The sequence below is a fragment of the Bufo bufo genome, chromosome 10 (genome assembly GCF_905171765.1).
Source record: "Bufo bufo chromosome 10, aBufBuf1.1, whole genome shotgun sequence".
Taxonomy (NCBI): domain Eukaryota; kingdom Metazoa; phylum Chordata; class Amphibia; order Anura; family Bufonidae; genus Bufo; species Bufo bufo.
This window is the reverse complement of record NC_053398.1, coordinates 20,631,928-20,654,848: the sequence shown is the minus strand read 5'-3', so window position 1 is coordinate 20,654,848 and position 22,921 is coordinate 20,631,928. Positions and strand designations below refer to the sequence as shown.

The 22,921-nt window shown below is 43.9% G+C and overlaps 1 protein-coding gene across 9 annotated transcripts in view; it reads right to left on the bottom strand.

Moving 5' to 3' along the window:
* Nucleotides 1–22,921, bottom strand: part of DGKZ (diacylglycerol kinase zeta) — a 179,420-nt gene that overhangs the window by 6,649 nt on the left and 149,850 nt on the right. For 8 of the 9 annotated variants that reach the window (XM_040409150.1, XM_040409152.1, XM_040409153.1 and 5 more), the window contains 10 exons: nt 21,622–21,701; nt 18,646–18,690; nt 17,711–17,780; nt 15,787–15,827; nt 13,173–13,450; nt 8,691–8,722; nt 8,402–8,445; nt 8,133–8,253; nt 5,886–5,922; nt 3,891–3,990 (listed from right to left, as the gene is read on the bottom strand). In XM_040409150.1, the coding sequence (XP_040265084.1) occupies nt 3,891–3,990; nt 5,886–5,922; nt 8,133–8,253; nt 8,402–8,445; nt 8,691–8,722; nt 13,173–13,450; nt 15,787–15,827; nt 17,711–17,780; nt 18,646–18,690; nt 21,622–21,701 (848 nt within the window). The remainder of the gene's footprint in view (nt 1–3,890; nt 3,991–5,885; nt 5,923–8,132; nt 8,254–8,401; nt 8,446–8,690; nt 8,723–13,172; nt 13,451–15,786; nt 15,828–17,710; nt 17,781–18,645; nt 18,691–21,621; nt 21,702–22,921) is intronic. The other variant, XM_040409148.1, reaches the window with a different exon arrangement.

Below are 22,921 nucleotides of genomic sequence, written 5' to 3'. Positions count from 1 at the left end.
TATTATTGCATTTCACTCATTTTAGGCTAAAAATCATTTTTTCAATTGGTCTTCATAAAAAAAAAAAGTTAAAGGGCTGTCTCACTTCATCAAGTGGCATTTATCACGTAGAGAAGGTCACTACAAGGCACTTACTAATGCATTGCGATTGTCCATTTTGCTTCCTTTGCTTGCAAAATCCATTTTTTCATCACATTATACACTGCGTGTTTCCATGGTTACGACCGCCCTGCAATCCAGCAGTGGTAGTCATGCTTGCACAATATAGGAAAAAGCGCTGGCCTTTCTTATGGCCCGAGCTATGGGACCGTACATAGGCTAGTGCTTTTTCCTATAGTGTGCGAGCACGACCACTACTGATGGAATGCAGGGCGGTCGTAACCATGGAAATAAGCAGTGTATAATACGATAGAAAAATGAATCCAGCCAGCAAAGGAAGCAATATGGACAATCACAATACATTAGTTAGTGGCTTGTATTAACTTCCTCTACATAATAAATGTCATTTGCTAAAGTGAGAGAAGACCCCTTTAAGCCATTACTGAGATACAAAGATTAATAATCAATCAGTCTGCAAGCTGTCACGGTCTGTTTTCTTTGAATCCCATCATCTGACGGGCTCATGTGTAGCTCTTTTCGCTAACGTCCTGACTTCATAACGCTCATTATAGCTCAATTCTTCTCAAACTGATAAGAATATGGCTAATGGTCTCTTTACACACGACGATCTAGGCAGAGGCTTTAAATCTCGGCTTTACTAAAGTTCAAAAATATATTGGCACGGGGTATCCCATTACTAACAAAATGGTGCCAGGAGATATTAAAGCAGGATCCTGCAAGAGAAGGCAGTAAGTAGGTCTTACTGACCCATCATTAGAGAAGCGGCCTCAGTACCAGCCTGTGTAAGGAATGCACATTAAAACCTGCAGCTGCAGGGTGGGGGGCAATTTGAGAGGATGGGGGGGGGGGGGGGGGGGTATGGCTGCCGGCAGCTGTCTGGAATTCCTCAGCTTCTGTCTTAACCCCTCTGCTAACAATTCCCGTTCTCTTGTGCCCCCCTCCTCGTCTGCTTTACACCCCTGGCATTCCTACCAATCGCCTCTGTATCTGCAGCTGCCAGAGTTCTAGTGGGGGCAAGGAAGGAATGGTGGGGAAGTGCGGGGGGGGGGGGGGGGGTGTAAAAATAAAGCAGAGGGGGTACCACTGAAATCATTATGACCAGCAGCCAGTATGTAAAGCGGAGTAGAAAAGGCACCGGAGTACATACACCTGTGTATTCATGGTATCTGGAATGCGTCATATAACTAACCCTGATCTATCCAGCCATGTCTACTTTGTCTAGGAACATTCCGGCTCGATGCAAGAACAGACAAAAAATATCATAGACAAAACTAGAAAAGAAAGGAGTTAAAAGGTAAAGCCGACTGTACATGCTGAGATGAGCCATCAATGCCTATGATCCGGGGTTCACAGACCCCTTATACAATGATGAGGCCCCTGCCACAGTAAGGGTCCGATTCTCTTTTTTGATTTTTGTTCTCTTGCAGAATCAGACGATTTACCAAAAATTTTAAGAAATAACACTCTGCAATCCTGATCACTTAAAGGGGGATTCCAATCTGAAGCATTTATCTACTTTATAGATGATAATTGCTAGATCATTGGTAGTCATAGATTTTGAATGGAGCGGCAGGGTACATGCTCGACCACCGTTCCACCGAAACAGGATACAAGCTCAACCACCCTCTAGTGATCAGTTGAGGCCCCAGTGATCCAACCCCACCCAATTTAGCATTTATACAGTGGATTGTTGATAAATATGTTGCAGGCTGGAAAACCCTTTTAAAGGGGTTGTCCAGGATTTCAATACTGATGGCCTACCCTCAGGGTAAGTCATCAATATTAATTCAGTGGGGTTCCGACTCCTGGCACCCCCGTCAATCATTTTTTTGAAGAGACCACAGCGCTACATAAGTGCCGCGGCCTCCTCTTAGGCCAGTGATGTCACCGTACATCAGTCACATACCCATTGAATGGGCCTGAGCTGCAATACCAAGCAGAGCCACTATACAATATACGGCGCTGTGCTTGGTGAGCTGTGAGAGGCCGTAGAGCTCACAGGCATGCCGCAGTCGTGTGTAACAGTTGATTAGCGGGGCTGCAGGGAGTCAGACCCCCACCATACAGATATTGATAACCTATCCTAAGGATAGGCCATCAATATAAAAATCCCGGGGAGGCCCTTTAAAAGGTGTGTGGTTTGGTAAGCCAATATAAAATACCCTAAGAGTGAATATTAGAAGGTCTCCTTTCGGGAGCCTCATTTATCAGCCAGAAGCGTGGCTACAAAAAAAAAATCTATCTAAAGGACACGGCATGGCTATGGATTACGCTGACTTCAAAGGGGCTATGTAATGCTCCTATTCACCTGTGGTGGTGCTACAGAGTTAAAAACTTTATTCCCCTACACATTAAAGGGGTTGTCGAGTTATTTTTTTGTTCTTTGTGTGTTTCTAACTAATCAAATGTAACAGCTTTGCCATGCACTTACTGCATCTGTAGTTGCTCCTTTCTCAGATTTCACTGAGGGTCACATGACATGTGATGTCAGCTTCTCTCCCTGCTCTGATAATGAATCCTGCACAAGCCTGAAAGACCAGGGGCCAGATTTATCATTACTCTGACAGCTCACTCCACTTTCACATATGGCTAAAGTCAGTTTTAGCCAAGTCAGATTTATGATTGGCCCTTTAAGACTGTAATAAATGTGGTTTGACGGTAGCAGTTTATCAGTCAGTAAGCAGCTTTACAAAAGTCGCACATCTTTACGAAAAAGTCGCACGTTTTTATGAAAAAGTCGCATGTTCTATTAAAAAGTCTCATAAGATAAGCATGGTCCTCACTGGAGTGAAATTGGGACTTTTTTGCGACTTTTTTGCGACTTTTTTAAATAGTCCCAATAGTAAATCTGTCTAGAGATTCATTTACATAAGAAAACACGCCCACTTTCAGAAAACTGGCGAGCATAGTGCAGAGCAGAAAAAAGTCGCAAATTTGTGCGCAGTTTTAGCGTTTGGGACTTTTTTACTCCATTATTCTGACCTGAGCTAATGATAAATCTGGCCCCAGATGTGTGTCTGTACATGAGTCACTGTGCTGGCCAAGCCCCATCCCCCCTTCACTGCCATCTGATTCTGTCTGCTCTCATCCTGGATTCTTAACCCCTTCAGCTGCACAGACTCAGGGCTGAAGGCTTTACTGAGTAGCTGCAGGCAGTGAGGAGACAAATGCTGGGCACAGGAGCTCACAGACTAGAGGAGTTCTGCACAAGAACAGGTAGGGGGAAAATCCTGTGTGTATCAGCAGTGTGATTGTACAGCTGGGACTTGTAGTCCTACACAGACAACATGCTGCTGAGTCTTCCAGCAGGCAGACATGTCACTCAGGGCAGCACTTATATTCACTCCCTTAGCAGAGCAGGGGGAGGGGCAGAGATTGTTGTTATTGAAGGTAAACAAAGAGACAGGGAAATTAGGAAATATAATTTTTTTTTACCTAAAACTTGCTTAGCTCAGTTATATATTGCTGTCCATCAGATTTACAGTGCTATATATATATATTTTATTTCGTAACTCGGACAACCCCTTTAACGCTAATCATTGCAGGAAACCATGTTATGCGCTTATCGTCTAACAAAATCGCTCTGTCCATGGGGGGACGACCCCTGTTAAAACGCTCAGGAAATCTTGGGAAATAAAATTTGTTAACCTATTCACTGTAACAAAAAAAAAAAAAAAAAAAAAAAAACCCTCAATGTTCATGTTTTTGCCTTCAGTTCTCGACCTCAAAAATTCCACAGTAAAGCCACACCTGTGTACTTTAACCATTACCTGCAAATCTGTTTTCATGAGCGATGCCCCTGCCTCCACTATGTAATGACAGATGGTGCGCTGACGTAGAGAAGCCGCGAGGTGCAGCCCGGTCTCCCCGCTGAAAGACAAGAAGGATAAGGTTTAGTCACGTCAAAACTTTAACCGTGCCTGGTAATTATCCATCCAGGATTATCAGAAGCTATGGACAACTCTACACTAGGACACATCCCCTGAATGTACAGCATGCTCCCATTCACGGTAAACACGGAACTACTGGCCTCAATTGTGCTGGTCAATATCTCGCAAGAGATTAAAAAAAAATAAAAAAAATTCTGTATTTGTTTTTGGCTCCTTTAAATATTTACTTTGTGTAAAGCAAGTTCACTAAAGACCAAGTAACGTCAGAGGAAAAAGTGAAGACTAGTGGTACAATTACACTTACAAGGATGGTAAATCTAAAGGCAGAATTTGCTGAGCAGAGCAGTTAAAGGGGTAGTCCAGGATAGGCCATCAATATATGATCAGTGGGGGTCTGACACCCTACACCCCTGTTGCAGGGTTAGGCTGGGCACCAGAACTACACCGCTCTGTCTGGTGGACGGAGCTGGTAATTGGGAGCAGTGATGCAGTTAAGTGATCAGGTGCAATGCTGCCCTTTACCATCTCTCTCCTTTAGGCTAGGTCTACACGACGACATGTGTCGCGCGACACATAGGGCACAACCACACTGCCACATGTGTCGCGCGTCAATTTTGATAATGGTAGTCTATGGTGTCGCACTGCGACATGCTGCGACAGTCACAGAAAAATCCATCTTGAAGGTGTTTTTTGCGACTGTCGTGTCGCAGACGCAGCATAGACTACCATTATAAAAATTGTCGCGCGACATATGTCATTGTGTAGTCCTAGCCTTACACAAGGGAGGAAGCTGTGCTGTTTCGTCACTAATCTGCAGGCGTGTGGTGTGTCAGACCCCCACTGATTGGATATTGACGGTCATCAATATTTAAAATCCTAATAATGGAGTACAAGGCTTGGCTCCGTCAGTCCCCAAGACATTGAATGGAGCGGCAGGTTACATGCTCCACCGCTGCTCCATGCAAACCCCTCGTCCCTGTGGTCAGGCAGTGAGGAGGAATTGAGAGGGGCAACTCGGGACACCCATGCTGGTGACTGATGAGGATCAATGCTCATCATGGAAGAAGCCCTTTAAATCTAGGGCACCATAGCTCCATCAAATTTTTCCCAACTTATTGCATTAGCACCACTTGTGGTCGAGGTCACTTGTAACTTTTTGAAGTGTCCCAGTCGTATGTTATTAGTGGTCTGCAAATATCTGGATCAGTTGTTCAGCAAAATCTTCTGCATGTCAGCAAAAAAACTGAAAGGATGTTTCCTTATGTCTCCTGTATTTTGTAGATCCGCAATAAAACGGAAGGTATCATTTTAATAAAGATTCAAAGGTGACATGACAGGGCATTAAAGTTTGCGGACACGGATCCGCAAAATACGGATTGCATAAGGAACACATTCCGTGTGCAATCCGCATTTTTGTGGAACGATAGACTTGAATGCGGCCAAGGACAACAAGTATAGGACATGCTCTATCTTTTATGTGGACATATGGAACGGACATACAGAAGCGGACAGCACATGGTGTGCCATCCATGGAGTTTGCGGTCCAATAGAAATGAATGGGCCTGCATCTGATCCACAAAAATGCAGAACGGATGCAGAAAGAAAAATACAGTCATGTGAATGGGCCCTAAAAGGTATATTTTTCTGCAAATGTGACCTGTCCTATTGTTTGCACGCAATGGGAGCATATCATCTAAGGAGCAGCGGCAAAGACCTCCGTGGAGACCACTTTTTTTTTCTTGAGGCAATTATTGCATTTTTCTAAGTAACATTCCTCTTCTGAGTCATTTTTGACATTAATGCCTCTTTAACACTCATGACTCAGCACCTCAACCACATGATGAGTCTTGGCAGGCGTTCACATGTGAAACTTACTTCTTCAGCTCAGCAACATCCAGGATCTCAGATGGAGCTTGACAAGGGGAAAAAAAAAAGTGATCATCAGGAAAAGTGATGCCGTGGCAGAAGACAACTGCATGAGGTCTGAGTAGTATTACAGCGAGGGTAACGAAGAGACATGAATGGAAAGACATAGGGGCACATTTATCGAGACGGCGTTCAAGCCCTCTGCGTTGGATCGCCGAAGTTATGTAGAGGGGCCGGCCTTTACATAACTTCGGCACATCCACCACCGACTGTAAATGTGAGACAGATTCCTTGCTGTCTTACTCAATTTTTACGCCTTAGGCTACTTTCGCATTTTTGCTGGATCCGGCAGGGTTCAGCAAAAACGCTTCCGTTACTGATAATTCAAGCGTCTGCATCCGTTATGAACGGATCTGGTTGTATTATCTTTAACATGGCCAAGACGGATCCGTCATGAACTCCATTAAAAGTCAATGCGGGGCTGATCCGGTTTCTATCGTGTCAGAGAAAACAGATCCGTCCCATTGACTTGCATTGGGGGTCATGCCCCCAGATCAGTCTTGCTCCGCATCCCAGGATGGAAAGAAAACTACAACATGTTGCGGTTTGCTCTCCGGTATGGGAACAAAACTAAACGGAACGGAATGCATTTTGGAGCGCTCCGTTCTGTTCAGTTGACAATGAATGGGGACAAAACTGAAGCGTTTTTTCCCCGGTATTGAGCCCCTATGACGGAACTCAATATCAGAAAACTTAAACGCTAGTGTGAAAGTACCCTAAACCAGGTTCCTGTGTAGTTCATCGCTCCTGATGACTGCGTGACAATGTAGCGTAGATGAGCAGATTGCACAGTCTATGCTCATGAGACATGTCCGGCATTAGCAGAATAGGTATTGCAAACTATACTCATGCATTGATCATGTAGGGCAGCTGCACCCGCCAGTCGCTAAATCTCTCCCGCTAATAAAGGAGCGCCCCTGCGGATGCCCCAGGAGGTACATTAACAAACTAAACCGCACCTACATTATATAAATAAGGTCGTCTATAGTCCACCTGTAGAAGGCAGACTAGAATTATGATCAGTTAAGCCATGGGATTTTATCTTCTTGTAACAGGGGCATTAAAGGGGTTACCCAATCAGGAGATGCCCCCCATCAATATAGGGCACAGGGATCTGTTGCTTGGGACCCCCCTAGAGCAGAGAGTACTGGCTCTGGCAGGCAAAAGCTGTCCAAGTATTACATGAAAGTCCATTGAATGGCATGTAATATTACACTGTCTGATAGTGACTTCACCCAGCAAAATTAGCCATGTCCCCTGGGTCCCAGAAGCTTTAAACCTCTTCCAGGTAATGCAGTGTATAATATGGAATAGCATATACATCTAATTTCTCTAAGTGGTATTCCCATCTCATAAAGTAAGTACATATCACTAGAATATACCCCCACTTAATGATTGATGGGGGACCCTCACTGCTCTGATTCTGTGCTGCAGCTCTTTACCATTTTTCTCTGCACAGAGGCGCCCTAGACACCCAGCTGTGAACGAAACAGTGGCCCCATTCACTTTTAGTGACCACGTTTTCTCAGCGCACACTGCTAGAAAAGACACCATGCAGACGACAGTATGCATTTTGCAGCAAGTCCGCAAAATACGGATACCGGCCATGTGCATCCCGCAATTTCTGCAGGCCGCATTGTCAAAATTCCTATTTTTGTCAGTAGTAGACATACGAATGTGGACAGCATACAGTGTGCCGTCCAAATTTTTGGCGGCCCCATTGAAATGAATAGGTCAGTGTCCAATCTGCAGAAAATGAGGATCGGATGCAGAGAAAAAAAATAAAAATACAGTCGTGTGCATGATGCCGAAGACTGAAGAGGATGCAGAGCTAAACCAGTGCCGCAACCCCTTCAGGCTCAAGATTGGTGGTGGTCCTAGAGGTCGAACTACCACTAATCATAAAGTGATGGCATATCCTAGCACTAGGATGGGAAAACCCATTTAAAGGGCTTTTCCAGATATACTTCTGCTGAAGTTGCTGCTCGTCTAGGCCGGAGATTGCTGCGGATTTAGGTTATGTATTTACTGCTGTTATTAGCTAATCCTTGGGGCAGCTTCATTAAGAGATGGGCTGTCCAACCTATCGGTGCATATATACCATACACTTTATATCCATTGCCAAGGTTGGAGGAGTCACAGATGAAGTATTAGAGGCCACCGATGGAAGAAAGCCAGTCGTCTTCAGCCACTCACCATTCTCAATGATATATCTGACAATCTCTTTGCTCCCAGCACTGACTGCGTGATGTAACAGCGTGCAGCCATTGAAGTCCCTCTGAGTCAGGTTGCCGCCGGCACGATGTGCTTCTCTGAACTAAGATCAAAGCCAGAATAGGAAGAAACGGCTGTGAGAACCGCTAGGTCATGACAGTGTGTGCCCAGACCGCTACCACATGAACTGCAAGGGTGCGGAAAACATCCCTTTACTAACATGATAACTCCTCTTAAAATCATCCATATACCTTTTCAAGGTCATCGTTTTTTGCAGATTCCAATAAAGTTTCATCTAAAAAATAGACAAAAATGCAATAAGTAATAGTGCTCAAGAATATATATATATTGTAGATCGATCGTCATAAGGCAGGCATCTCAAACTGCGGCCCTCCAGCTGTTGCAAAACTACAACTCCCACAATGCCCTGCTGTAGGCTGATACCTGAAGGCTGTCTGGGCATGATGGGAGTTGTAGTTTTGCAACAGCTGGAGGGCCGCAGTTTGAGATGCCTGTCATAAGGGGATGTTAATCACTCACCAGGGTTATAATCTGAGATGTCATGACCATTCCTAAAAACAAATTAAAAATGTATTAAAATAAATACATGAAGACATGTAAGGTGCTACCATACGACCCTGCAGCGGGCAGCATCTCATACAGTATATAGAGAAATCACCTTTAGGGCTCATGCACACGGTCGTAACCGTTTTTGCGGTCCTCTGCATTTTGCCGAACGGAACGTCCTGCCCTCTATAGAACTGTTCTATCCTTGTCCGTAATACGAACAACAACGGGACATGTTCTATTTTTTCGTGGGTGCTGCGGAACGGACACACGGATGTGGACAGCAATCCGTGTGCTGTCCGCCTCTTTTGCAGCCCCGCTGAAGTGAATGGGTCCGCATCCGACCCCCCCCAAAAAATGCGTATCGGATGCGGACAGAAACAACGGTACTGTAGGAAAGTGTTGTGACCTGCGCAGAAGTAATTGCGGAGGGAGAGGGAATAGATTACATTGTGACATCGCCAACTGTGAACCCTGTGTTATCTACACCCAGCTGGTACCTGCCGTTGTAATCTTGCCCGCGATGATAAGGAGAGGACTGCTGAGCAGTGATCTCTACGGAACAGGAAGTGGCGGCCTATTATGAGGCTCAGTTGTCAAAACTGCAGAATTTAAGGATTTTTCTTAATATAGCTAGAGACATGAAAAATTAAATGAAAAAATAAATAAAATAAAACTCCCTTTTTCTGTATGACTTTAGCACAAAAACTCGAAATAAACAATAGTTAATTTTTCGACGACGCAATCCTTTTAAAAGGGATCGTCGAGCATGGATGCGTTGGTGATTCAAAGTGAAAGACGCTTGCTGTAACTTCTCTCGGCTCCAGCTCCCAGATAAGGGTCCTGAAGGGCGTTTCCCCTCTTCTAACCCAAAAATCTATATAATCTAATATATTGGAAAAAGGGGTTCCCAAAGACCCTAAATGGCATACGTTTAGTTACAACCTCTCCCACATTTACTCCCTCTCTCCTACGGATCGTGCTTCCCCGTCATGTGTTTAGCAATCAGGTGTCCTGAAGGCCTTCTGACAGATCCATCACAGGTCCGCCTAGTGAAACACCCCCCCACCCCCCCCCCATTCCCAAATGGCTGCACAATTAGTCAGATTTGCAGCCGGTTATTTTGGGAAAGCTGGGAGGTATACTGGCTGTCATCCTCACATAGTGCAGAACTTATTTATGATTTCATTCTGAAATAATTTGTGTAGAGGGAGCGGAAGATGAGCCATCGCTCTAATTCAGGGTTGCTGCTGACTGACTCAACTTCTCGATAATCAGCCGCTCTTGTACCATAGGAAAGTCTGCTAATTATTTGTGTAACGGAACTGCATACAAACAAAAAACTTTGGAACTGCATACAAACAAAAAACTTTGGAACTGCATACAAACAAAAAACTTTTCCTGCAAATTCCTGCGCATCCCGATGACTAAGAAAGTCCCATTTTAGTAGATTTCTACCGAGATGCTGGGCAGTCACCCCGAGAGGTTTATGGCTCGCTAGTGTAATGGATCCGATGGATGCCTAGTTTGGTTTATACATTTTTATTAGAACCAGATGTTCACTTTGCATGTCCGTACACGGGGCCCGTTCCCAATTGTAAATCCTGCTAGGTTATTTAACATGCCACAATCCTTAGGGCTGGGATTAGGAGACGTACAAGCAGAATAATGTAATTGTAGGGATCCCCGGGGGGAAAAGTGGTCAGCACACGTTACCGAGATTTAAAGATCATTTCATTGGAAATTAAAAGAAAATTACCAGTAAATATAACTAAAAAAGTCATTGAGTTGTCCCATTTTGTCAAGTTTTACAATATTATACGTTTCCGGAAAAGCTCAGTGTCAACCAATATGGAGGCCATTTTCTAAAACACATTGTCAGGTCCACCCAGGCTCATATTTTGCCATAAGCACTGGAGATCCAGGGCCTAGGGTGGTGCTCAGAGGTGGCAAGGGCACTCGTTTTTTTAAACAAAATTCAGAAATTCACTTTTTTTGTTTGTTGGGATGACCATTCTACCTCCAGTTCTAAGCCCCCAAACTGATATTTAGCATGGGGAGCGGTGAGCATGGATGCTGTACCTCACCACTCTTTGTGCCTCCTCCGCTGTAGGCGCCGCCCTGTCACCCGATCATCCAGCATCCACCAGTGTCCACTGTTGCAAACTATATCGGTATCAGGACACAGTCTGGCAGGTGGCACCAGGAGTCAGAGCCTGTGAGTATCTGTAATCAGGTTTGGGGTCTGATTATGGTAGGGGTCTACAGTCAGATTGTTTTTCTGGGGTCTTATTCATTTAAAGGGGTTGTCTCACTTCAGCAAATGGCATTTGTGATGTAGAAAAAGTTAATACAAGACACTCACTAATGTATTGTGATTGTTCATATTGCCCCCTTTGCTGGCTTCATTTATTTTTCTATCACATTATTACACTGCTCGTATCCAGGGATTACAGCCACCGCTGCAGCGCAGATATGAGCTGCCTACATGCGCTCCCACAGTCCTGGCCACCAGAGAGACCAACGTTTCTTTTTTCCTATAGTGTGCAAGCACGATCACCACTGCTGGATTGCAGGGTGGTCGTAAAGAGCAGTGTATAACATGATGGAAAAATGAATGAAGCCAGCAAAGGAAGCAATATGGACAATCACAATACATTAGTAAGTGCCTTGTATTACCTTTGTCTATATGATAAATGCCATTTGCTAATGTGAGAGAACCCCTTTAAGATGTCTATTTTGGGTCTGAGTCATTTAAAGAGTCATCGCGCTTTCGATAAACTTTACATTAATCAATAGTACAGTACTATTTCTGATAAAACATCACACAGTTCGCTTGTACTAAATTTGCACGAAAAGTTGGATCCCATGTTAGGGAGTCTAGTCTGGGATCTGAGTTTATTTGAGGTTCTGATCTGGGATTCAGTTAATTCATTGGGTCAAAAATGTGAGGTGGAGCTCTGCATTTTCTATTACCTCTATTGTCTCAATGAGGAAGCACTTGGTATCGGTGGTGTTCCACTGAATAGCTGGTAATGGAGGCGCTAAGCCCAAAGAACAGACAGGCTCTCTCCCAAACAGGGGGTTCTACGTCGGAAATCCCCCCTCCCCTCACCCCAACCTGGAGCATATGGACATGGCTCTTTAATCTCCTACAGGGGTCGCCACCAGGTATTCGGTCATTCGAGAATCTGGGACAACCAAGTGACGACCCCTGATGAAGCTGGAATGATGGAAACCTTGAGGTCACTACTAAAAAAAAAAAAAATGGCAAGTCGTATATCTGCTTAACTTGGGAGGTTTTCAATTACTGGGAAAGCTTTATTACAACCTCAGTGGGAGCTGGACTACATACTGGTTGTCACCCAGTTTCCACAGAGACAGATATAACTACTGTAAGAAGCAAATTAACATATTTTCTGTTGGGGTCTTGGAAAGCTTGGTGACAACATTAAGTCTGCCATAAGAACTACCACCTTACTTCGACCTCTGAATGACAAATATGCAACTTGTGCAGTGACACAAATATAGATGGGGATTGTATCGTTATTTTATTAGAAAGATGGGACAGCCCCTGAGGGAGCTATAATGGCAACCGTATATAGGTATATATATATATATATATTAAAAAAAAAGATTAGATATTGCCAGAAAATGGGACATAATGTATACAGGTTCCATAATGAAGGAATAAACTAATGTACTGTGCACTGACCGTATCCTTTGCCCCACTTCTAGGTTTGTAAAAGAAACCATCCCCTGGACTGAATGCAATCCTGTGAACGTGGTTTATCATTGACTTTTATTGCGTTTGTAGGATTTGCTTTTTTTTTTTTATGATTTGGGCACGGAGGCATACACAGGTACTTAAGGCTGAGCAGCAGGGGGAGATGCACATAGGTGCTTGTTGACTGTAATCCAGTCCGTCACTTGCACAGTCATGTCTGTGCAAGTATATGCTTGCACTTTGTGTTACTTTTACCATCACTCTCCCCTTAAAGCCGCAGAAAATATAGAAGTCTTTGGGTCGTCCTCTGCAGTCGCAATGTAAAAAATGTGTCTCTTGTGTGGCCACTCGTGGCAGGGATCCAAACTTTAGTTGTGGATTATTTAAAAAAATCCAATGTGGATTTTATTGTACATCCAGCATCTAGAATTAAGCAGCTTTGCAAATAGTTTTGTTTCAAAATTTCCTGTTGTTTTAAGTTTATAGCTAGAATGCAGACCTATGTGTCTCCATGGCAACAGACAACAAGCAAATCTTGCGTAGTCTGATCCAGACCGTCATGCTCTCTTCCATCTGCAATTTGATAGTATATCAGATGTATGTTAGCAAAAACTAGGGGGCAGATGGTGGTCACACAGATAAGATTGCATGCCATTATAGCACAATGCTGACTAGGCCCTTGGGAGGTTCTTCATTGATTATGCCAACCAACAGTATCCTTGACATACCTTTGTCCAGATGACACATCCATTTTGTTCAAAGAGCTGTCACTACACGCCCTGCCCCGGCAAGCAGATCCCGGCAGAAGCTCCCATACTGCAGGAGAGTCTATGGGAGTGATTGGTGGTTGTAGTGGGAACTGGAAATGTTGACTTGTTGGGCTTGCCGATTGGTCCTTGGAGTCAGGCATGGCTGGAGAAGTGCCCACAGACTGAGTGATGATCAGCTCTGGGTCCAGGACATACAGCTCGTCCTGACAAATTTCCAGCACAAAGTTCAAGTGCTCCTAGAAAGAGGCAAGGAAGGTAGGAAGAAACATTGCATGACAAGTCTTTCTAGGTATAACTTATCAATACTGAGAAAAAGTGCATTGGTTACAATAAAACAGAAGTCTTACACATCCGTCTACTCCTTTTTTCGAAAATCGGAGACAATGGTTATTGTTCAAAAAAGTAGAATTTATCCCAAATTCTGCATCAAAATCCACGTTAAGTCTGATGACAATCCACAGTCAAAGCACATGAAATGGGTTTTGTAATGCAAATATCTGCCTGCGCCACGAAGCAAGTATATGCGACATCTGCAACTTTCGGCACTCCAGCTGTTGTGAAACTACAACTCCCAGCATGCTCTTTCCACTTGTGTGGGAGTTTAGAGAACAGCCAAGCAAGATGTGCATGATGGGAGATGTAGTTTTACAACACCTGGAGTGCCAGTGGTTGCTGACCCCTGCCCTAGCATATCCAACACGTGTGAACATACAGTACCTTTAAAGGCTAGGGACACCCTCGGGCCAAATTTTTTTATTTTTAATGACTGCATTTTACTCATTTTGGGCCCAAAATCTTTTTTTTTTTTTTTTTTTTTTTTTGTAAATTCTTTATTTTCAGAATATTTCAATTAAGATATAAACAAACAATGACCATTTGGCCATATATAGTAGTATACAGAGTTAATATCACAGGTCATATACATTACATATATTAACTACTTGACGTATCTTTATAGATCCATAAGTAATATAATGCGGTAAAGCAATGATCACAGTCCCCTATATAACTCCTAGAGGTGTTAAGTAAAGACCTAATAATTGCATAGCAAAGTATCAAGGGGGACCATGGTTGTCTGGACCATATGCTATTTATACAAAAATCATTTTTTTAATTGGTCTTTATTAAAAAAATATAAATGGATGTTTAGTGGCTCAAAACTTCCCCCAAATATAGAATGGGTGCTCACTCCAAAAAGACATACCCAGTGTCAAAAAAGTTGTATAGAGAAATGTCCTGGTTGGCACGCTCTACCTGTAGATGCTCTTAGATCATGCAGAATTATTTATTAAAAAATAAATCTTATTTAAAAGATCCCCTACAGCGCGAACACTACGAGCGGTAAAGTAACCATCATAATTATTCATATAGCGCAGGTATTGTACTGCAAAACAGATGTTGGTACCAAGGTATAATTAGGCAGTCCAGTGGTGATTCATTTATATTTAAGGACAGGCGACAGGAGAGACTTCCATGTGGATATACTGTATACAGCAACCTGTGGCAACTATAAATGAAGCAGTGTCTATGAGACAAGCAGTGGAAGTGATTTACACACGTTTACATCTTATGCCAATTGGACTATAGTATACTAACGCGACAATCTATATATACAACAGGGCTGCGATAGGGTGATCTGACCAATCGTTATCATGGTTTTTTATTGCGATGTTTTAAAATAGGGTTTATTTTTTAATAAATAATTCTGCATGATTTAAGACAGGCATGCTCAACCTGCGGCTCTCCAGCTGTTGCAAAACTACAACTCCCAGCATGCCCGAACAGCCTACAGCAGGGCATTGTGGGAGTTGTAGTATGAGACAGCTCATGTGTAGCTCTCATCTCTGATCTCCTGACCTCGTAAACATTCATTATAGCTAAACTCTTATCAAACTGAAAAGAATATGGCTGAAATGAGTGTTTAGGAGGTCAGGAGATCAGAGATAAGATCTCAGCTGACAGCAATTAGAAGCGATACTCTGCAAACAGACTGATTTTTTTTAACCCCTGTATCTCAAAAACAGCTGGAAATTTTTAATAAAGACCAATTAAAAAGCTATTTTTAGCCCAAAATTTGTAAAAATGCAATCATAAAACAATGACCAGAAGGTTTTCATATCTTTTAAAGCAACTGCTAAAAAAAAGACCTTTAGTGTACGGAAAACAACGTCAAAATTTAAAAATCTCAGATACGATTGTATCACATCAAAGGCTCAAAGCCTGAGGTTGCATGGATTTCATTTCTGTCATGTGCAATGGCACAGTACAAACAGCTACATCCTCCATGAACACTGACGTGGATGAAGCTGGCTGTGTCGGTGCTGTGGTTCAGATTCACTTTCAGCACACGTACTGCACATACATGTCACCCATCCACCTATTCATTTATTATTTTACATAGTTAGTCTGGAAAAATCTGCTGTAATCCAGGTTTAAAATGACTCAAAAGATTACCGTGTCTGACAGGAAACATGTCGGATTTGTAAACAGGAGATTTTCATTTTGGTAATCAAACCTATAATGGCTGCTTTTATGAAACCCCATGCAAACAGACCTGATAGCTCCACGTTACCTGTGCTCTGTCAATCCTATAGAAGCGATCCGCAGTGTTGGCTGGCGGAAAGAATAAAGTGTAGGCAGAATTACTTTAAAGAATTAAAAAAAGGCATGAAAGACATGGCATGAAAACACGTTGCAGACGAGTCTTAACCCCTTAAAATATTCTATTTGAATCTTCACTTTTGACCAACACAATCTACATAAAAGGTTGAGCCACTAAGTACATTTATAACTTAATTGAACCTGCGTTACATCCTGTATTATACTCAGGAGCTGCACTCATTATGTGCATACATTACTTATCCTGTACTGATCCAGAGTTATATCCTGTATTGCACTCCAGAGCTGCACTCACTATTCTGCTGGTGGAGTCATTCTGTACATACATTACATTACTTATCCTGTACTGATCCTGAGTTATATCCTGTATTATACTCCAGAGCTGCACTCACTATTCTGCTGGTGCAGTCGCTGTGTACATACATTACATTACTGATCCTGAGTTACATCCTGTATTATACTCCAGAGCTGCACTCACTATTCTGCTGGTGCAGTCACTGTGTAGATACATTACTGATCCTGAGTTACATCCTGTATTATACTCCAGAGCTGCACTCACTATTCTACTGGTGCAGTCGCTGTGTACATACATTACATTACTTATCCTGTACTGATCCGGAGTTATATCCTGAACTATACTCCAGAGCTGCACTCACTATTCTGCTGGTGCAGTCACTGTGTACATACATTACTTATCCTGTACTGATCCTGAGTTACATCCTGTATTATACTCCAGAGCTGCACTCACTATTCTGCTGGTGCAGTCACTGTGTACATACATTACATTACTTATCCTGTACTCATCCTGAGTTACATCCTGTATTATACTCCAGAGCTGCACTCACTATTCTACTGGTGCAGTCGCTGTGTACATACATTACTTATCCTGTACTGATCCGGAGTTATATCCTGTACTATACTCCAGAGCTGCACTCACTATTCTGCTGGTGCAGTCACTGTGTACATACATTACTTATCCTGTACTGATCCTGAGTTACATCCTGTATTATACTCCAGAGCTGCACTCACTATTCTGCTGGTGCAGTCACTGTGTACATACATTACTGATCCTGAGTTACATCCTGTATTATACTCCAGAGCTGAACTCACTATTCTGCTGGCGCAGTCACTGTGTACATACATTACATTACTTATCCTGTACTCATCCTGAGTTACATCCTGTATTATACTCCAGAGCTGCACTCACTATTCTACTGGTGCAGTCGCTGTGTACATACATTACATTACTTATCCTGTACTGATCCGGAGTTATATCCTGTACTATACTCCAGAGCTGCACTCACTATTCTGCTGGTGCAGTCACTGTGTACATACATTACTGATCCTGAGTTACATCCTGTATTATACTCCAGAGCTTAACTCACTATTCTGCTGGCGCAGTCACTGTGTACATACATTACATTACTTATCCTGTACTCATCCTGAGTTACATCCTGTATTATACTCCAGAGCTGCACTCACTAATCTGCTGGTGCAGTCACTGTGTAGATACATTACTGATCCTGAGTTATATCCTGTATTGTACTCCAGAGCTGCACTCACTGTTCTGGTGGAGTCACTGTGTACATGATGGTTTGAAAATCTGCAGCTTTGATTTCTTTGGATGGAGGTTTTGAAAACCCCAGCCACATGTATTGTACTGTAAATTGCTATGGTCTTGTCAGCTATACAGCCAGTGTGAACATGGGCTTGTACCATCTTGACAGCTTTGTTTTTTTTTGGGAAACTTGAATGCATCTTACTGTGGGCCCCAGATCCCGGTGGAGAGACGGATTACATTTTCATGACTAGATTCCTGCATTGTAATGTCTGTGTCCGATTTTGTGACATGCAGACGTAGGACACACAGTACTCACAATCCAAGAAGCACCATTTCGGGGACAGTTTCTGTGAGGACACACTTTGAGGTTTGTTCGTTCCATCCTCCTGATTAATGAAGAAGAGAAAAAAAAAAGGATTTTTTTAGTATTTAATACATGCTCAGCAAAAAGTGAATACCAATAAGACGATCCGCTTCCTCTACATTACAGTCTCCCATGACATCCAATAGCCCTGAGAACATGCCAACACATGAACCAGTCAGAGTGACTGGCAAGAGGACCGCAGACTGGGAACACCACAGTACTGGGAATTTGGCAGACAGACACGCACAGACATAGCACAAAAACTAGCAGCAGTAATACCAGCAAACGCAACGATAAAGGAGTTGTAAACAGCGCCACTCTAGTTTATGGGATGTATCTGGTACTGCAGCTCGGACCCATTCAATTGAATAGAGCTGAACTGGAATAACCCACGGACAAGAGGGATGCCATTTTGAGAAACCCAAAAAAAAAAAAACATGCTTTCTAACCTTGTAATCCATCCATTAGCAGAATTATGACTGCACCTCTGGGCTATACTAAAGGCCGGGGATCAGCAACCTTCGGCACTCCAGCAGTTGTGAAACTATGACTCCCAGCTTGCATGGCTGTTCTCAGAAAGCCCATAGAAGTGAATGACGGATGCTGGGAGTTGTAGTTTCACCACAGCTGGAGTGCCGGAGGTTGCCGTCTCCTGCTATAGGCTGTATTTTAACATCTATACGAGACAGGAACAACAACACTGCAACATTTTTTACATGTAAATGATATGTAAATATAAAAAAATGATTATAAGCATCAACAATAAAAATAGGGGCATAATTAAGGACATGCGAACAGCGACATCCACCTACAGGTACATAAAACACATAACACGACCACACAATATGACACGTGGCGCACAGTAGACACCTTGTAGCTCCACACACCTTCAGGCTGAGACGCTGCAAGATTGTGGGGTACTCGGGAAAATCCTGGGAATAAAAAAGTGATGTCGCCTTAACCCTCAAGACTCTTTGACATGACAAACCCTGCGTGATGCGGTGACGTGACATGCGCTTCCTTCTATTGCAACCTGATGGGAGGATTTCTGTGTTTGGTTTCCCATTTCAACCACAGATGTAGCAGAGCTGAAATGTTCATTTACCTATTTGGAGGTACAGTTAGGGTACGGTGGTGGCGTCTCTGTTTTGCTTGCAGTCCACAGCCAGTAGCACGATATCAGAATTGAATCTGAAACTCAACACTGCTACATCTGTATTTGCAGGGGCCATTCCCCCAACCCTGGGCAAAACCAATACCAACCAACCGACCTGGGTCCTAAAGCTGGCTAAACGCATTAGATGCATGTCGGTCATACCAGTCAATTACGGCCAACCATCTAATGTGTGTACTAACCTCCTGACCATAGATGGACTGCTGGATTTCAATATGCCCGATCCTTTTGTCCATGGGGAGATGGAAGTTGCTGCCAGGGTGACTTACTCACCTCTCCCCATTCTGAACACATGCACGCTCGGTAACCTGAGCATGCATGTACGGTATATTGTGGTGGTGGCAATCGGGAGAGATAGCTGTCGGCTAAACAAGTATTTGGCGGCCAGCTATCTAATGTGTATGCTCAGTAGTTGCAGTCTTGAGCTCCCCATTTTAAGTACCACCCCCCCCCCCCCCCCCCCCCCGATGACAAGACTGATGCTCTCTTTCTTAATCCTGGACAACCCCTTAAAGGAACACAGGCATTGTTTTCTTGCAGGAATACTACAGTAAGCAATGCTATTCCTTCCAGTCTACAATCCCTTAGAGGCCGATGAACCGTTTCAATTTTCAGCAGCAACCCCTTCTTTAACTGTCTCTACGTCTCCAGCGTAAAATTCCGTCCACTGCTCGTCTAAATACAACCTGCTTTTTAGGAAAAGAGGGGGGAAAAGTGCATGCAAAGAAAAAAAAAGTGAAGACTTCTATAGGGCAAAGTGTTGCTCAATTCCTATTTCCGGCAAGGAGAAGGTGTCACCGCAGCCGGTTCCCCGTTGAGCGCTCGGGATCACGCGCCAAGTTAAATAAATCTAAATCCATTTGAGATGACCTCAGAGCTCAGGGGGAGAGGGGGATTGATGGGAGAAATAAAGTGGCGGTTTTGGGATTCTGCCACATAAAACAGCTCTGTCTGGATTAATGTGCAATACTAACTATTTCCATGATGTCAGCGCGTCCCTGCAGTGCTCCTAAGTGACATAAATGCAACTGGGCTCTGCGAGTTTGGGGCATCTCCCTGCAGAGAGCCATAGTAAGCGTATGGGATATGCATCTTCCTGCAAGAACAAGTATGGCATACGGGCAGAGGCCCTCAGGACCAGAGATTGACAGTCCTAGTAAAACTACCACTACCAGCAAATCAGGGGATGATGGGAGTTGCAGGCTGTTGTTCTAAACCAGTGTTTGGAGACTCTTCAGCTGTTGCAGAACTATAACTCCTAGCATGCCCTGACACCATGTATTCTACTAAGCAACACACAGGGAGATGCACAGACACAGGACGTAGCATTTTACAAGCATGGCTAGCAGCGGGCACACACTAAGTGGTCATCTTCCTGGGCACCATAGAGGCTTATTGCTTTGCAGCATTGGGGTCCCAGGTCTACAGGTTAGGTAAGAAGATTCTGATCAGTAGGGTCTGACCATCAGACCCCTATTGATCATGAGAACGGTGGTCCAGTCTTTCTCCAGATGAATGGGGTGGCAGTCGAGCATGTGTGCTGCTACTCCATTCATCTCTATGGGACTGCTTGAAGAGAAGCAAAGTACATCTTCGTCAGTTCCATATAGATAAATGGAGTGGCGAACGCATGCTCGATCGTTGTTCCTTATATACAGGGAGACACAGGACTTCTGGTCTTCAGATCGATGGGGGGCACAGTAGTCGGACCTTCACAGATCAGACTCTTATCTCCATCAGGCTCCATTTATCTCTATGGCACTGCTGAAAAGAAGCAAAGTACAGAGCATGGCCATGTTTGTCAGCCCCCATACAAATAAAAGGAGTGGCGAGTGCACGCTCGATCACAGCTCCATACACATAAGGAGACATGGGACCTTTGGTCTTGAGATCGAGAGGGGGGGGCACAGTAGTCAGACCTTCACAGATCAGACTCTTATCCCCATCAGGCTCCATTTATCTCTATGGGACTGCTGAAGATAAGCAAAGTACACAGTGCATCACTCTGCCATTTTCATCAATCCCATACAGATAAATGGAGTGGCGAGCACATGCTCGATCACAGCTTCATGCATGTTAGGAGACACAGGACCTGAGATTGATGGGGGGCCCAGCAGTCGCCCCCCTGTAGATACTGGACAAGTTTATCATTTGGCACCTCTTTGCATTTCATTGGCTTCCTATGAAAATGACTCAAGCGAGCATGTGCATCTTGTCTAGTACAGGGATTTTGAATGCCATTGAGGAGGGGGTCCCAGCTACGACAAACAGTGCGAAATCTGTGTCCGAAAACAGGCCGCAATTCAGGGGAAAAGGGCGCTGCAGTTTTGTGTGAAGACAAAATGAAAATTCAACTGGGTCATGGGCTGAGGCCCCAGGGTCATGGCACATTACCGGGTGGGAGGGAGGGGGAGGATTTATTGTGCGGTACAAGACGCACTTGTGAGACCTGCTGGAGCTGATTATACTCCTGTACAAGTGCCTTTCGCCAACTATGGATGCAGCTGATACATGGCTACGATTTCTGGGGTCTCTGGAGTACATATAAACGACTTCTCACCAACAAATGCAATGCCAGCATAGCAATGCCCATAGATACCCAGAAATGCCTATTGCGGAGCACAAACAACAAGTGTGTGCGTACAGTAAATGCATGGCTGATTAGCATGTGTGTACAGCGTGTCCTTACCTCCTGGAGCTGCTGTATGTGTATACGACACGTCTCGAGATCACTGTCTCCAGGGACCACAATAACTCCCAGTGGGAGAGCTGCAATCACCAGAAATGGAATAAAACAGAGAGAAACAGGGAATGAATTAAATAGAGGATGAAAAGGAGGGGGGGAGGGGGTGGAATAAAAAGGGGACAGGGGAGTGGGGAAGGGGATTCAGGGTGAGGACAAAAAGGGAATAGAGAGGTGGGAGAGCACGGAAAACAAGGGCACAGCACACATTTTCTACGTTACATATTTTCCTTCCTTTTAATTAAGCAAGAAGATTTAGAAATCGGTATGCAAAAGAGGCATAATCCAAGTGAAGTTTTGTATCGCTCACTATTTTGGAGAGAGTGCATTTTTGGGATCAGCGGGGGCCCAGTGGTTAGAATCCCACCAATGCACTTCTAGTGGCTGCATACTAGGTGTCCATATACCTTCGACAGCTGCCAACCGATTATTCATATCTCATATGCATACACATGGGAGAGAGGAGAATCCGCTGCTAGAGAATTCTGGAGGTGACTGATCTCGAGGTAGATTCAATTCACCTGATCCTTGGATCAGTGGAGAGTCGGGAGCCCCCCATACACATTAGATTGACAGCGGGTTCAGCTGACAATGCTAGAAAAATGGAAGGTTGCTGCGGTTTGCTCTCCGGTATGGGAACGCAACCAAACGGAACGTAATGCTTTTTGGAGCACTCCGTTCTGTTCAGTTACGTTTTGTCGACATGGACAATGAATGGGGACAAAACGGAAGCGTTTTTCTCCGGTATTGAGATCCTATGACGGATCTCAATACCGGAAAATAGAAACTCTAGTGTGAAAGTAGCCTTAGCTTGATAATGCTGTGCACCACGGGACCCCAGTGACTACTGTATAATGGGACCTGGCCATAAAAGCTGGGTTTCAGCTAGACAAAAATATTGTGTATGCAAGACTTTTTGTCTGACCGAAAACCAGCATTTCACCGGAAAGCGGACAGATCCTATTTTAACCAATGGGCATCCGGTCAATTCCAGCAGACTGTTCCTGTGCTGGCAAAGCCTGTCGGATTTGTAAACGCAGATGTGAACATACCCTTAGATAACTATAGGGGGATCTCAAAAATATCGCGGCGATCTAATATGAATGATGGCAATCAAACAGCTCCTCCACATCTGATGCTGGGGAAAGCAGGGATCGTGAATGTTCCTTTTTAACATGTTCGATTATTTTCAGGTTGTGTCGGAGGTGTCTAGCAGCCATTTAACCCCTTCCAGTGGCAATGAAGA